Here is a 14,167-nt window from a genome sequence, read left to right as displayed (position 1 = left end):
CTGAATGAGTGCAAATTTGGTTTGCAGCCCATACGCACGTCTTTGGAAGCTGAGGTTGTTCCGAAATGTCTGCACGGGTGTTGCTACATAACGTATTTCAGGTAAGTTAAGCACTAACGTTAAACCCGCTGTTGAAGAGCTTCCAACATTACCGTCGCCGCCCATTCTTTTCATGCTTCCTAGTGCGAAGGTCATCCGACTTTTCTGTTCATCTAAACGTAGCTTTAGCTTACTTTTATCGCGGTTAGTTCCAACCTTACCCTGACAAGAATTGGTTAGCTACTTTCACGTACTGAAGGTTAGCTTGTGTGTGGCCGCTGCTAACAGCCCTGTGGCCTCGCGGACTTGCCGTAGCGTGCGGTCTTCTTCGTGGTGGGTAGTTGTTGCCATGGCAACCCCACTCACAAGTAATCGATGGTAGAATCTGAACTGAAACTGCCGACACACACACAAATACAAGACACACGTACACAAAACCCACACGGATTAAAAATGGCTTCTTGTCTGGTGCCCGACTTCCCGGCGGTTATGGTCGCTCTCGAGCATTTAAAGGAACTGGACAAGCAGCTGAAGGAGGAGGGGATAGCATTCTCACCTGAAGCCAGCCTCCACCTGACAGAGATAACGGCTGCCATCACTGACCTGGAGGCTGAGCGGCGTGCTGCGCATGAACATCTAGAAGTGGAAACCATAGAAAACAGCAAGCTAAGACACCAAATCAACAATTTAAGAGAAAGAATGAGCCAGGAAATTATGGCTGACGTAGTAGCAGCCCGGGCCTCTAATGCAGAGGAGATAGAGCAGCTGCACAAAGACCTCCACACAGTTTCTCAGCTCCGAGAAGCCACGGTGAAGAGGCAGGTGGCCCTCTTGAGCCAGAACGAAGCCCTGTACCCAGAGCGCGAGCAGGTGAAGGCTGAACACGAAGAGATCGTTGCTGCTCAGAACGATCGAATCGCCTTGAAGTATAGCTTGCAGATGCATTTGGATCAGACACGAGATCAGATAGAGGAGCTCAAGTCCTGCACCGCTGCTATCCAACAGGACAAGATAACGCTGCAGCGAAAGATGGTGCTGGAGAGAGAGGCTTTCGCTGTGAAAAACGACAGCCTGTCCGGAGAGGTGGACCAGGCCGAGGAGAAAATGAAGCAGCAGAAGCTAGCGAACAGGAGAAGCAGAATAGTGTTGGATGGTCTTAATGAAAAGAAACGAGAAACCCATAACCAACTGGGCGAGCTCATGATTGACATGGCCAAGCTGGAGAGCAAGATACGGAGACTGGCAGCAGATGGGCTCCAGTGTGAGAAACAGCTGCAGGTGGAGACCCAAAAGCATCAAGAATTGAGGCAACAGAGAGAAGCGCTGAAGAAGGAGTTGCGCGAGTTAGAGGAAGCCTTTAGAGTTGCCATCCAGCTTCTTAAAGAGGAGATTGCCACAGTGGAAGATAAAATAGAGGAGGCTCGAGCGTCCAGATTGCTCTGTCAAGATGCCCTGGCTAAAATCTATGAGATATTCAAGCAGCAGCACGACGAAGAGAACGAAGTGAGGGCAGAGCATTTCCACGTCTTGCAGCAGCTGCAGCGATCCAAGCTACAGCTGGAGGAGCGCATCTCCTCCATAGTCAGACACAGCAAGGAGATCAAAGAGATGGACAAGCAGATCGGAGAGCTCCTGCAAGCCGAAATCATCACTAAACGCGTGTTCGAGAGGAATCGGGAAGAGTTGTGCGACAACGTGGATACGGAGAAGAAGAACATCTGCCATTACGAGGCGGAGAAGAGGTGGCTGACGAGGCTCTTGGAGGAAGGGAAGAGGAAGCAGGAGGAGCACGTGGTGAAGATGAGCGCCGATATTGGCAACGCCAAGACCAGATACCAGGAGCTGCAACGAGAGGAGGCCGCACTCCGAAAGCGTCAGCCCAAGAGCGAAAACGCCGACTTGCTGACGAGCCACGTGGCCCAGCGCGAGGCGGAGTACAGACAAATGGAGACCCGACAGCGCGAGGAAATGGAGCAGTGGGCCGCGGAAGCCGAGAGCGCCGCGAGGAGCCGCGAGGAGAAGCAGAGGGAGGTGGAGGAGAAAGAGGAAATCCTGAAGGAGGTGGAAGCGAATTGGAACGAAGAGCGATCCAGACACCAGGGACTCAAAACGCTCACCTCGGAGCTGAAGAGGAAGAAGAGCGATCTGGAGCTGTCCATTCAGGGACTGAAGGAGAAAACCGACTCGCTGCTCCAGCCCAAAGACCAAACCAAGGCGGAGCTGGACGAGATGCGAAGGGGCTACATGGACGTGCTCCGCCAGCAGGCGTCGGAGCTGAGAGCCGTAGAGATGAACATCTATGACAACAGCGTGAAACTGGAGCAGGTCCGCATGGAGAACAGCAGGCTGCATCTCAGCATCCGACAGATGACAGAGGACGTCGACACAGCCAGGGAGAACAAAGAGCGGTACTGGCAGGAGGTTGGCCAGCTCCAGCGGGACATAAGGACCTTGTTTGAGAGCTTGCAGGAAGCGTGGAGAGAGGATTTAGTGGTAACTCAGGAGCGTCAGAACAGCGATGGCGTTCTGTTGGCGTCGATGGGCGCCATGTTGAACCACCTGAAGACCCGGAGACAACAGTTAGGAAACGTGGGCACACTCCTACACCAACAAATGTTAGCCTTCAGCAGAAGACTGGGGGATAAAACGACTGTAGAACAGCAGAGTTGAGTTGACCTGCAGCGTCTACGAATGCAGATAGACTGCATGGGATAATCAAAGTTGATTATTAGTTTGTAATCAGACATTTTAATAAAGCTCACAGCAACAAGGAGATGATATTAAGTCATGTCTATTAAGGTTTTTTTTTTTTTTAATGCAGGCCTGTATAGAAATACACTTTGAACACAACTCTCCCAACTAGACTTTAGTAAAAAAGCATCCAAACTGGGACATACTAAGTAATTCATTTCTTTATTTATCTTGACAGGATTTGATTAATAGTGTAATACACATTAAGGTAGAAGATGCTGTATTAGTTGTAGTACATATCTTTAGTAGACATTTTTCCCACTTGTCAAACACAGGTGTCACTAGTAACATGATTCATTTCTGCATTGCCTTAATTGCTGGAACAGTGCTATTAGTTCCTCCTGTGCTTTTCCTGCAATGACTAGTCAAAAAGTATGTTGTGTAACCACTCATATAGCCTACCCTGTGCAATGTTAGGTGCCACGTAAAGTACTTTGAATTGCCTGTGCATTTTAAATGTGCAATATAAATACAGCGGCCTTGCCTACAATAAGTTGACATGGTTTATTTTTTGGCAAAACTGGCTCAAGTGGAATTTCAGTCACACTTCTAATTTTCCCTATCAATAGGCCTTTTTCCACAGAAGACGTTTTGACATGTCACAGTAGGAAATGCAGCTGTAAATAATCTAAATCATCGACGGTGTAGCAGGTCTCGCTGCCACCGCGGGTCTCTCCACAGCCAAGAGAAACTATTTAAGTATTGTGGTGCTGCAGAGACGTTCCGGCCTTCAAATCCTATCCTACAGACTACAGAAAACGCGATCTCTAAGTTCACCCAGTAGAGCGTGCGCCCCCATGTAGGCTGAGGTCTTTTGCAGCGGCCCATGGTTCGCATCCGACCTGCGGCCCTTTGCTGCGTGTCATCCTCTCTCTCTCTCTCTCTCCCCACTTTCCTGTCTATCCACTGTCACTATGGAATAAAGGGAAAAATCTTAAAAAAAAAATAATCTTTGTTTGGTACAGATCCTCGCAAAAATCACACTATAATCATTTTCATTTTAACATTTTTCAGTGAAAATGAGAATAATGAGACAAAAATGATAATTCCCTCCAATATCGTGAATCAAATCGCAATCGCAATAACCGTCAAAATAATCGCAATTTGATATTTTCCTCATATCGTGCAGCCCTACTTTCAACATAAGTTCACAAACTTTCTAACCGTGCGCATCTGGCTGCCCCGGCTTCTTTCTGACACACAGTCCCGACCCGTAGCTCACAGCTTCTAAACCAGAACGGATAACCGATACCTCTCAGTGCAGTGTCTGTATCTCTTTGGTGTGTGGCAGTCATCTGAGCTCCAGCACGCTGCTGCATATAAAGGGAGAGTGTAATAAGACCAACGAGCACCGGCTGTGTCAATGAACTCACCTGGCACAGCTCTTTTAAACTATCCCCACACCGGTCTCCCCAGCATGCACGATATTAGGACCCTAAATACTGAAGCTGCTAACAATGCAGTTTTATGTCAACCTAATAATGAAAATGGGACATAAAAGACCCTAAAATGTACACATTTCCTTTTTGTTTTTCGACCCGGTTCCTTCGGTTCTTTGTCAGTTGAACCAATTTGCACATTTGTTTTTGCGATGTTGACGTGTTAGTCTAACTTTTAACCTCACAGTCAAACAACTTAATCTGCTTCGCCATCGTCTGCCTCGGCACGCGGGAGTTAAACGCGCCAGGGCGCACGTGCAGTGTTGTCACGTGCAGTTGTTTGGCTCCGGTTCTGACTGTAACAGCGATATTCAAATATCACTAATGCAACAAATATTAAAAATGTATTTACTTTGGGGTGCACATTTTGCTGTTTGCTGTCCTTATTATTTATAAGTTAAAAAGGCCAAGAATTGGCTGCCGATTTCTCAAAACTGTTAAGATCGAGACCTGTAGTATATGCAAAAAGTTAACAACTTACTTGTTTGTTTAAGAATGCACACTAGTTCCACATATTTTAGACTATATTTGTTTATTGATGAATGCGTTCATTTTTAGTGCAGCAAACCAATCCAAACCAAATGGCAAACCCACCTCCACAGATGGCTTGATTCTATTTAGCAGCTTCAGTATTTAGGGTCCTAATATCGTGCATGCTGGTTTCGACAACAGAACAGATCCACTGTTAACGTCATTCACAATTGTGCTTTTTCCCATTACGGCAGGTCAAAACCTCCGTTGTAAAAATAGCCTATTTGATAATTTACCAAGTCATCTCCAAGTCTATGCTCAGTTACTTTTGTAATTTTGACAAAACATTGAGCACGGTGAATCACAATTTGGAATGCATTAATTAAAGCAAGTGTAAATGGACTGCGTTTATATAGCACTTTTCAGTAAGACTTTACTTGAAGGTATCTACATAAGAGTGATATGACACTGTCATGAACACATGGCACTGTCATGAACACATGAACCCTAACTCTAACCCTAACCATAACTTGTCATGACAAAAAACGAATGACTCTTACTAAAAGAAGCGTTATGTCATAAACGTTTATGACTTGTTTATAATGTTTATGACGTTTATGACAGTGTCATGTCACTCTAATGTAGATACCTTCAAGTAAAGTGTAACCCACTTTTCTAGTCTTAACGACTACTCTTTTACATAGTGCAGGAACCATTCGCACATATTGGTGGCCGAGGCTGCCATACAAGGTGCCACCTGCTCATCAGATACACATTCACACAGCAATTCAGGGTTTAGTGGCTTGCCCAAGGACACTTGGACATGGGACTGCAGGGCCAGAGATCAAACCACCGACCTTCTGATTGGTAGACGGTCACTCTACCACCTGAGCCCAACACAGCCCAAACACTGTAACATTGGTATTTGTTTTTCTGATATAGCGCTCCTACGGTTTTAGAGTACAATTCACTTATACACAGCTGGAGAGCTGCACATGTAAGGCCTATGTATGTTAGATTACAGTACTCATGATGAAAAACTAGCAAGTCAACACAGCCAAACATCAAGCAAGTGCAACAACATAAGACATAGCAAGTCTGCTAATATTACTTAAAACGTGTCATGCTTCTTGCGGTCAGCGCGCGTTTTTGGACGGCGAAATTACACAACTGCGGCCTAGGCGACGGAGGGCCTGCGGAGGGTCTGAGCGCCTAGCCACGTACCTCCAAGATGTTGTAACAACACTGCATTGCAATGATTGGCTGCAGAAGGGAAGCATCATGAAACCCATTTGACGGAGGCACCATCAGCCGAAACACGGTGTATGGTTGCCTTTTTTAGTCCCCTTATATTTTGAGTAATTAAGATACAATGGGTTACACTTTACTTGAAGGTATCTACATAAGAGTGACATGACACTGTCATGAACGTGTCAAAAACAATATAAACAATTAATAAACGTTTGTGACATAACGCTTCTTTTAGTAAGCGTCATTCGGTTTTTGTCATGACAAGTTAGGGTTAGGGTTAGGGTTAGAGTTCATGTGTCATGACTGTGTCATGACAGTATCATGTGTTCATAACAGTGTCATGTCACTCTTATGTAGATTAAAGTGCGGATTGGGCCGCATTTTTCTGTCCGAGCCGGGCCTGAGCCTGACAGGTATTAAGATATTTATGTCCGAGCCCAACACAGCTAAAATCTCACTCTCTCTCTTGTTTGCGTGGAAAGCCCGCTATTATTAAGCAACTGTAGGAAGGCATTCGGAAATGTCAACCGATGAGCGCATCAGCGCACACGGGGCAACAAGCGCACGTTAACACAGGCGCGCACCTACATAATAAGCTTTTTTAAATTTAAAATGTTCAATGCCTTATCACACTGACGTGACCGAGCCCGCCCCGAACATCATTTCTAAATATCTGTCCGAACCCGGCCCGGCCCGTCGGGTATCCATCCTCTAATGTAGATACCTTCAAGTAAAGTGTTACCATACAATGCAGTTTTATGTCAACCTAATAATGAAAATGGGACATAAAAGACCCTAAAATGTACACATTTCCTTTTTGTTTTTTGATCCGGTTCCTTCGGTTCTTTGTCAGTTGAACCAATTTGCACATTTGTTTTTGCGATGTTGACGTGTTAGTCTAACTTTTAACCTCACAGTCAAACAACTTAATCTGCTTCGCCATCGTCTGCCTCGGCACGCGGGAGTTAAACGCGCCAGGGCGCACGTGCAGTGTTGTCACGTGCAGTTGTTTGGCTCCTGTTCTGACTGTAACAGCGATATTCAAATATCACTAATGCAACAAATATTAAAAATGTATTTACTTTGGGGTGCACATTTTGCTGTTTGCTGTCCTTATTATTTATAAGTTAAAAAGGCCAAGAATTGGCTGCCGATTTCTCAAAACTGTTACGATCGAGACCTGTAGTATATGCAAAAAGTTAACAACTTACTTGTTTGTTTAAGAATGCACACTAGTTCCACACATTTTAGACTATATTTGTTTATTGATGAATGTGTTCATTTTTAGTGCAGCAAACCAATCCAAACCAAATGACCATGCCCAAATAAAACGGAAAATTGAAAAGAAAATGATCGATTGGCAAGTTTGAAGAAACATTATTAGTAAAATTCGAGACGTGAAGTTACTTTTTTTTTTTAAACTGCTGCCTGTTACATCAAACAGCTGCCATGTTCATTCTCAGTGTGTAAATATAATTGAGCTCAGGGAATAATGGCTATCAACGTTTCTTTCTCTTCAGATTGTCTGAAGCGTGACACTCTTGTCCCCGTGTGGCTCCGACCAGCAGATGGCAGAGCAGACCGGCTTTCTCTTCAATGTGACCCTGCTCTGCAGCTCCACGGTCAAGCGACCAGCCACTTCCCACTGAACAAGAACACGCAGACGCATGCACACAGAGGTGCATTCCCACTGTCTGTGTCGCACACTACAGGGCCACATAAAGACAGAGAAAGCTATCTGAAGAACAAGGCAGCAGCTGCACAGGCGGAGCTGAAGGGATATCAGCAGTTCATTCTAGTAAAGAAGGTAAGTCTCCAGATAAACATGAGATCGACTTTCCTCTGAAGTCCTTTGTGCCATGTGATCTGACAGCTACAGAATCTGTAGCTCTATGTCTGTTTCATACAAAACTTGAATCTGGTTTTTGCTTGAATTATCTCAAGCATGTTCTCTCTGCCGCTGCCAGGCTGTATCTGTCTCTGACTGCTCCACGATATCAGTATTGTGTCTGCGTGTGCCGTATCACATCTCTTCTTCTGCGGGGGTTGTGTACCTTGTGGTACCTTGTGGTACACAACCTCCTTGGTAGAAGACAACAGTGTTTGTACACAGTTGTTAATCAGTACAGTTTGCCGTGTCGTGGAAACGTATCCTTGATGATTTCCATTTGCGATCTTCAGTTGAAGGACACACGCTGCTCTAAAGTAAACTTTGAGTTATGTAGCTTCAAAGCTGAAAGACCACGGGACGCCTCCCTATTTTGAAGGGGCACTCCACTGACTTTACATGTAGGAATCAGTGTAGTAGTAATGAGAAGTACTACTTAGTCGGTGAAAACTGTATATTCTGAAAAAAAGAATCCCAATGATGTCATCAAGGTCATGTTGGATTGGGCCACGCATGTTTGAAAGAAAGCCTGCATTAAAAAGTGGGGTTTGCATGACAGGAAGGCCCCAATAAGGGATGCTGATGAGTTGCATTATAGGATCCAGTGACTTTTAAATTTGAGCCATACTATGGACTTACTGTGTGCGCTGTTGTTCTCTTGTAAGCCTGAAGCTTGACAGTTATTCTCTCCCATTGCCACTATACTGAGTAGTTCTGTTTCTGAGTTGTTTTTTCTACATTATTTTTCTTATTCAAGTCCCAGTAGCTCTGTAATGGTTTATCTCAGAGAATTGGGAAGCAGTTGCCAACATCAATCCGTCTTTCCTACACTTTTTCCCAACTTTATTCCAGAAGGCCCTCGGCGGATAATGAAGCATATCTCTTTTGGAGCGATAGCCGATTCCCATCTTTTGTTTGTGGTTGTGGGGCGATGTTTTTGTTTGCATTTGAAACACTGATTGATATATGACGATAGGTATATTTCCAATGTCCAGTGACCTCGACATGTTCTGTCATGTACTCTGGTGCCCAAACAAGACACATTTTGTCACAGAGGATAATGTGGTTGAGTGACATGCTGCATAGATGCTGCAAAAGATGGGGGGAAAAAATAGACCAGGGAACGTTTTGTGTTTGTATGGGTCATATTATATTCTTACTTTAAGTTCATTTTGTGAGTGCAAATTATTACTTTTGAGAACATATCTTTTCCCCTTTAAATTAATGTTGATACCAAATAAGTGATCTGTTACAATTTCTCCCTGATTTAACTGTATTTTTTTGTTTTTTAAGATTATTTTTTTGGCATTTAGGCGTTTATTGTGACAGCTTAGACATGAAAGGGAAGAGAGGGGAAAGACATGCAGGAAAGGGCCGCAGGTCAGAATCGAACTGTGTGGAGGACTGATCCTCTATATATGGGCGCGCGCTCTACCACTAGATATAGCATGGATATAGCACAGTCATACCGTCTCAGCAAACTCTCATTAGTGTTTCTGGGACAATCCCAGCCAAAGCTGCTTAAAAGTAAATGAATACATTCATCATAGACCATCAACTTTGATAATTCCACTTATTGTGTTTGTCCTTAAGTGTGTGTAGTACTGTATTTCCTTATTGGATCAATATATTCTCTCACACACACACACACACACACACACACACACACACATACATATATATATATATATATACATGTATAATAATGTAATGTGTAATATATATGTAGTAAGCTAGTAATATGTAGTATTGTGTGATGATGTGTGTATGTAATATAATATGTATATGTAATGATGTGTGTGTAATATATATGTGTGTATGTATTGTGTGTGATATATATATAGTAATATATCATATGTAATGTGTGTATGTAATGTATGTGTAATGTATGTGTGTGTGTATGTATTGTGTGTGTGTGTGTGTGTGTGTATGTAATACGTAGTAATAATGTGCGTAGTAATGTATGCGTATGTGTGTGCATCAAATCATGTATGTACGTATGTCATGTGTGGCAGTAGTGCATGCCATGTGTATACATATATATATATATATATATATATACATATATATATATATATATATATATATGTATATGTGTGTGTGTGTATGTATGTATGTGTGTGTGTGTGTGTGAGAGATTCAGGTTATGATTTCACTCCCAGTCTTGACTTACAGTGTATGACAAATGTAAACAAACTGTTTTAAGTCGATCAACAAAATAAAACGTCATATTTATTTTTCATTAGCCATGATAGCAGCAGTGTTGGCCTGTCAGCCAGTCGGCATATTAGGTCCAGACTGAACTATGTAAACAAGTATTGGATGGATTGGCATGACATTTGGAACAAACATTTATGGTGCTCAGACAACCAATCCTATGGACTTTGGTGATCACCTGACTTTTCCTCTTGCACCATTATGAGGTTAACATTGTGGTTTTGAATGAAATGTCTAAACACCTATTGGATGAATTGCAATGCAATTTGGTGCAGCTATTCATGATCCTCTCAGGATGAATTGCAATAATATTGGTGGTCCCCATTTAATCTAGTGCCATCATTAGGTCAAATGTTTATTTTGCCCTATACTTACCTGCGAAACTAATGACATTCCCATCAGCCTCAGCTGTGCTTTGTGTTTAGTGCTAACTAGCAAATGTTAGCATACTAACATGCTAACCTAAGATAGTAAACAAACATGGTCAACCTTATACCTGCTAAATCTCAGCATTTTGCCATTATTATTATGAGAATGTTAGAATGCTGATGTTAGCAGTTAGCTCCAAGCACTGCTGTGTGTTGGTACAGCCTCACAGAGCTGCTAGCATAGCATGGCTGTAGACTTGTTATAACTAGGGGTGCACCGATATTAAGATCGGATATCGGTCCCGATATTGACAAAATAGCTGGATCGGGGATCGGAAAAATTAACAGATTCCACGGGCCGATCCAGTTTTGTTAGTTTTTTCCCCTCTGTCGCACGTGTGCCGCATGCTGGAAGAGTTGAGTGTACAAATAAATAAGAATTCAATACATTACATCTATGTTATTTTGTTTTAGCTAGGAAAGTCTGGTGCCTTTAGTCTCTTCCACATGGTGGAAGGAAGGTATAAGGTGGAAGTTATACAGTGCATTATTAATTCAACAACGGCATCGGATCGGTATCGGGTATCGACAGATACATAAAGCCCAGGCATCGGTATCGGGACTGAAAAAGTCGGATCGGTGCATCCCTAGTTATAACCTTTTATTAAACTGATAAATCCCTTTGAGATTGAGACCTAATTTGCAAGCAAGACAATGAGTGCATACACCAGTTATAACTCCATATAACTGCATATATTAACATTTACAATACAACACGAATACGGTAATGTGTAGGGCTGGGCAGCGCCAATGATTTCCCGAGTCGTTTCGGTTCCCATTCACAAGGTCCTGAGTCGATTACATTTCCGATGTCGCTATCAATTAAGTTAGGGAAATTTCAGTTACAATACCAATGTTGCCTGGATATAAAAGAGATTCTCAGGGAACTTATGCTGTAAATTGTACAAGCAAGAAGCAACCCTGAAATCTTATATATATTTTTTTTTTTATAGTTTTTATAATGCACCAGGTTAATGTTAAATAAAGTACTTTTTACTTAAGGACTTTATTATATTGTATTAACATAATTAACACATTAAAAGATCGATTTCAGGATTTTATTCATCGAAACAAAGATCGATTTAAATTGGAGAATCGATTATTTTAACCCAGCCCTGGTTATATCTCGGAGCACATCCAATTTTATTTATAATAATAATATAAATCATATCAGGAGTTATCCCAGGAAACTTTACAGATAGAGTAGGTCTAGACCACGCTCTATAATTTACAGAGACCCAACAATTCCCCCCCCCCCCAAGAGCAAGCATTTGGTGCGAAAAAGAACAAAAAATGTATGACCGGTTGCATACAGAGATGCAAAGATCCGTCAGTTGTTTCGTTTATGTGCAGTAGTGGTGTTTTAAGATCACAAATAGACAACCATCACAGTGAAATTGTATCAGCTGTGTGGACACACACACACACACACACACACACACACACACACACACACACACACACTTCCAACCACATATTGTATTGACGCAATTGCCCTTCAATGTGGAAATGTCAATATGCCACTGAAGTATATTGTGACACGCAGAAACACCACTACGGTCAATGATTCTGCCTGGATCCACAAGAGCTTGTCTACCACCCACAGACACACACACACACACACACACGAACCCACTGTACCACGATATGTTGTGACTTGTGGTAATGTTTCGAGACTTATTCACAGTCTGAGTGTTGCGTCCACAGACGTGAGTCACCGCTCCCGAATCGCCCCAGCTTTTAGGTCTTTGTCACGGCGCTGTGTGCTCGTCTGTGTGCGCTGACACACTGATGTCAGAAGCAACACAGTGGAAAATGAAAGCGTTCGCTCCTTGACTCCTTTCTGTTGGATTAAGGGATCCAGACAGAGAGGAATAATATGGCTCTGCCCCGGCTTATAAAACATCCAAATTATTTTGATCACGGTCAGAAGTCTTATTTATATTCATCCAGGAACAGGTGGAGGCTTCACAGAAGTCTCTGCAGAATGCTGACTGTTTGCTTAGGTCAAAACGAACAGAATTCAAATAAGACAAGGGGTAAAATCGCTCTTTGTTGAATTGATCACAAGCTGTAGACATACGTAGTTTGGACTATATTACAGGTGTAATGTTTACCATGTTCAACATCTTAGTTCAACACCCTGATTGATGGCGCAGGATTAAAAGTAAAGGCCAATGTTATTACAATTCATCCTGAGGGGGAAATGAATTTTCTGAATGAAATGTCATGACAATCCATCTGATATTGTTGGGGACATTTCACTCTGGATCAAAATGGTGGACTAGTAGACATTTCCATGCCTAGAGTCAATACCTATGTTGCTAGCATTGCTTAAAAAGTCAGGAACTACCACTGTTTACCAGTGTCTGTACTAAGCTATACTGACTCAATGAAGAATTATAAATCCAGCCCAGAATATTATTACATTTATTTTGGAAAAGTACACTGCACTGCTGCACATGAAAAACAACACTGAAGACTGACGTAACATTAGTGACGGTAAATTGTGATCAGGTGCTGTTACAACATTCAAACTGCGGAAGTTATTGTTGCAAAAAACACACACACACGCACACACACACAGTTTCCTGTGTGTGTATTTGTCAGTGTGAATCACTGTTACTCTGGTTTTATGATTTTGTTGTCGTGACAATCTCTGTACAGTCTGTACAATTTATGAATCAGTAATTTATCTGACTGCCACACACTCAATCTCATGTGTGTGAGACTGTGAGAGAGAAGTGGCTGGATCTCTCTCTCTCTCTCTCTCTCGCTCTCTCTCTCCCCCTCTCTCTCTCTCTCGCTCTCTCTCTCGCTCTCTCTCTCTCTCTCTCTCTCTCTCCTGTGCTCAGCCAGGAAGCTTAAATCAGCTGACAGTAACACACTTTCGGTTAGAGTTACGGTTTTAAAAGAAGGCGTTAAGGACAATTCACTCGAGCGTAGAGTGGACGTATCCGTGGACAGTGATGGAGACTATAGGTAAGAGGCAGCTGTTATTTATTTTTACTGTGGAGGAGGCCATGTTTGGATGTAAAATACATTCTGCACATACATGACTAGTGTTGTTTTGAATGTGCAAAACTCAGAGTGACGGTGAGGTTTTGTGCACGTGATGGTGCCGCATTATTCAGTCTGGCTGGTGCTGACATGTTTAAGGATATACATGTACCCACATACTTATAAACATTAATGTCAGAAAGAGTACAAAGGTCTGTTAATGTGTATCTAAGTGCACCAGGGGTTGTTTTATACGTGGAAAGGAGTGGTAGCTGCCTCTTGTCTCACTCACACAGAACTGGATAGCTCCTGAATATCTGTGAGCTCTCCTTTTAAAGTCATATAGTTCAGGTCTAGAGGAGCCGAGGAGAATTCAACACTATTTGTTTGACAGAGCAAAGGTTAGTCTCAGTTTTGTGCATATCAACATGCTTCCCCTCAGATTTGCGGAATACAAATCGTGGCATACTATTACATAGAAGTGTTCATTACTCTTTTTGGAAAAATAACTAATGCAAAGCATTTAATTGGTTGAAATGCATCTGCTTTTAAAAAACCATTTAAGCACAAACCTTTACGAGATAACATAACTTCTTTTGTTATGCTCTTGCTTAAAATGAGAACAGTTGGCGGTCTAATGCTGTTTATAACATTTATCTTAAGTTAAGCTTTAACTTTAGTAT

At 42.6% G+C, this 14,167-nt stretch overlaps 2 protein-coding genes across 3 annotated transcripts in view; both read left to right on the top strand.

The window, feature by feature from the left end:
* Window positions 1–9: 9 nt before the first annotated feature.
* Window positions 10–14,167, top strand: part of noctb (nocturnin b) — a 21,550-nt gene continuing 7,392 nt past the window's right edge. The window contains exons 1-2 of one of the 2 annotated variants that reach the window (XM_078266295.1): window positions 10–101; window positions 7,472–7,758. Coding sequence is in view for 1 of the 2 variants with exons in the window: in XM_078266287.1 (XP_078122413.1) it covers window positions 13,454–13,466 (13 nt within the window). In the remaining variant the exon portion in view is untranslated. Of the gene's footprint in view, window positions 102–7,471; window positions 7,759–13,299; window positions 13,467–14,167 lie in introns of those variants that run through there. The other variant, XM_078266287.1, reaches the window with a different exon arrangement.
* Window positions 493–2,712, top strand: ccdc175 (coiled-coil domain containing 175). The gene has a single exon (XM_078266275.1). The coding sequence runs from the start codon at window positions 493–495 to the stop codon at window positions 2,707–2,709; it is 2,217 nt and encodes a 738-aa protein (XP_078122401.1). The 3' UTR covers window positions 2,710–2,712.

Source organism: Sander vitreus, chromosome 2 (genome assembly GCF_031162955.1).
Source record: "Sander vitreus isolate 19-12246 chromosome 2, sanVit1, whole genome shotgun sequence".
Classification (NCBI taxonomy): Eukaryota; Metazoa; Chordata; class Actinopteri; order Perciformes; family Percidae; genus Sander; species Sander vitreus.
This window is presented reverse-complemented; position numbering and strand designations above follow the sequence as displayed.

What these genes read in the sequence shown, in the direction of transcription:
- ccdc175 (XM_078266275.1), top strand. Translation starts at nt 493, where the DNA reads ATGGCTTCTTGTCTGGTGCCCGACTTCCCGGCGGTTATGGTCGCTCTC.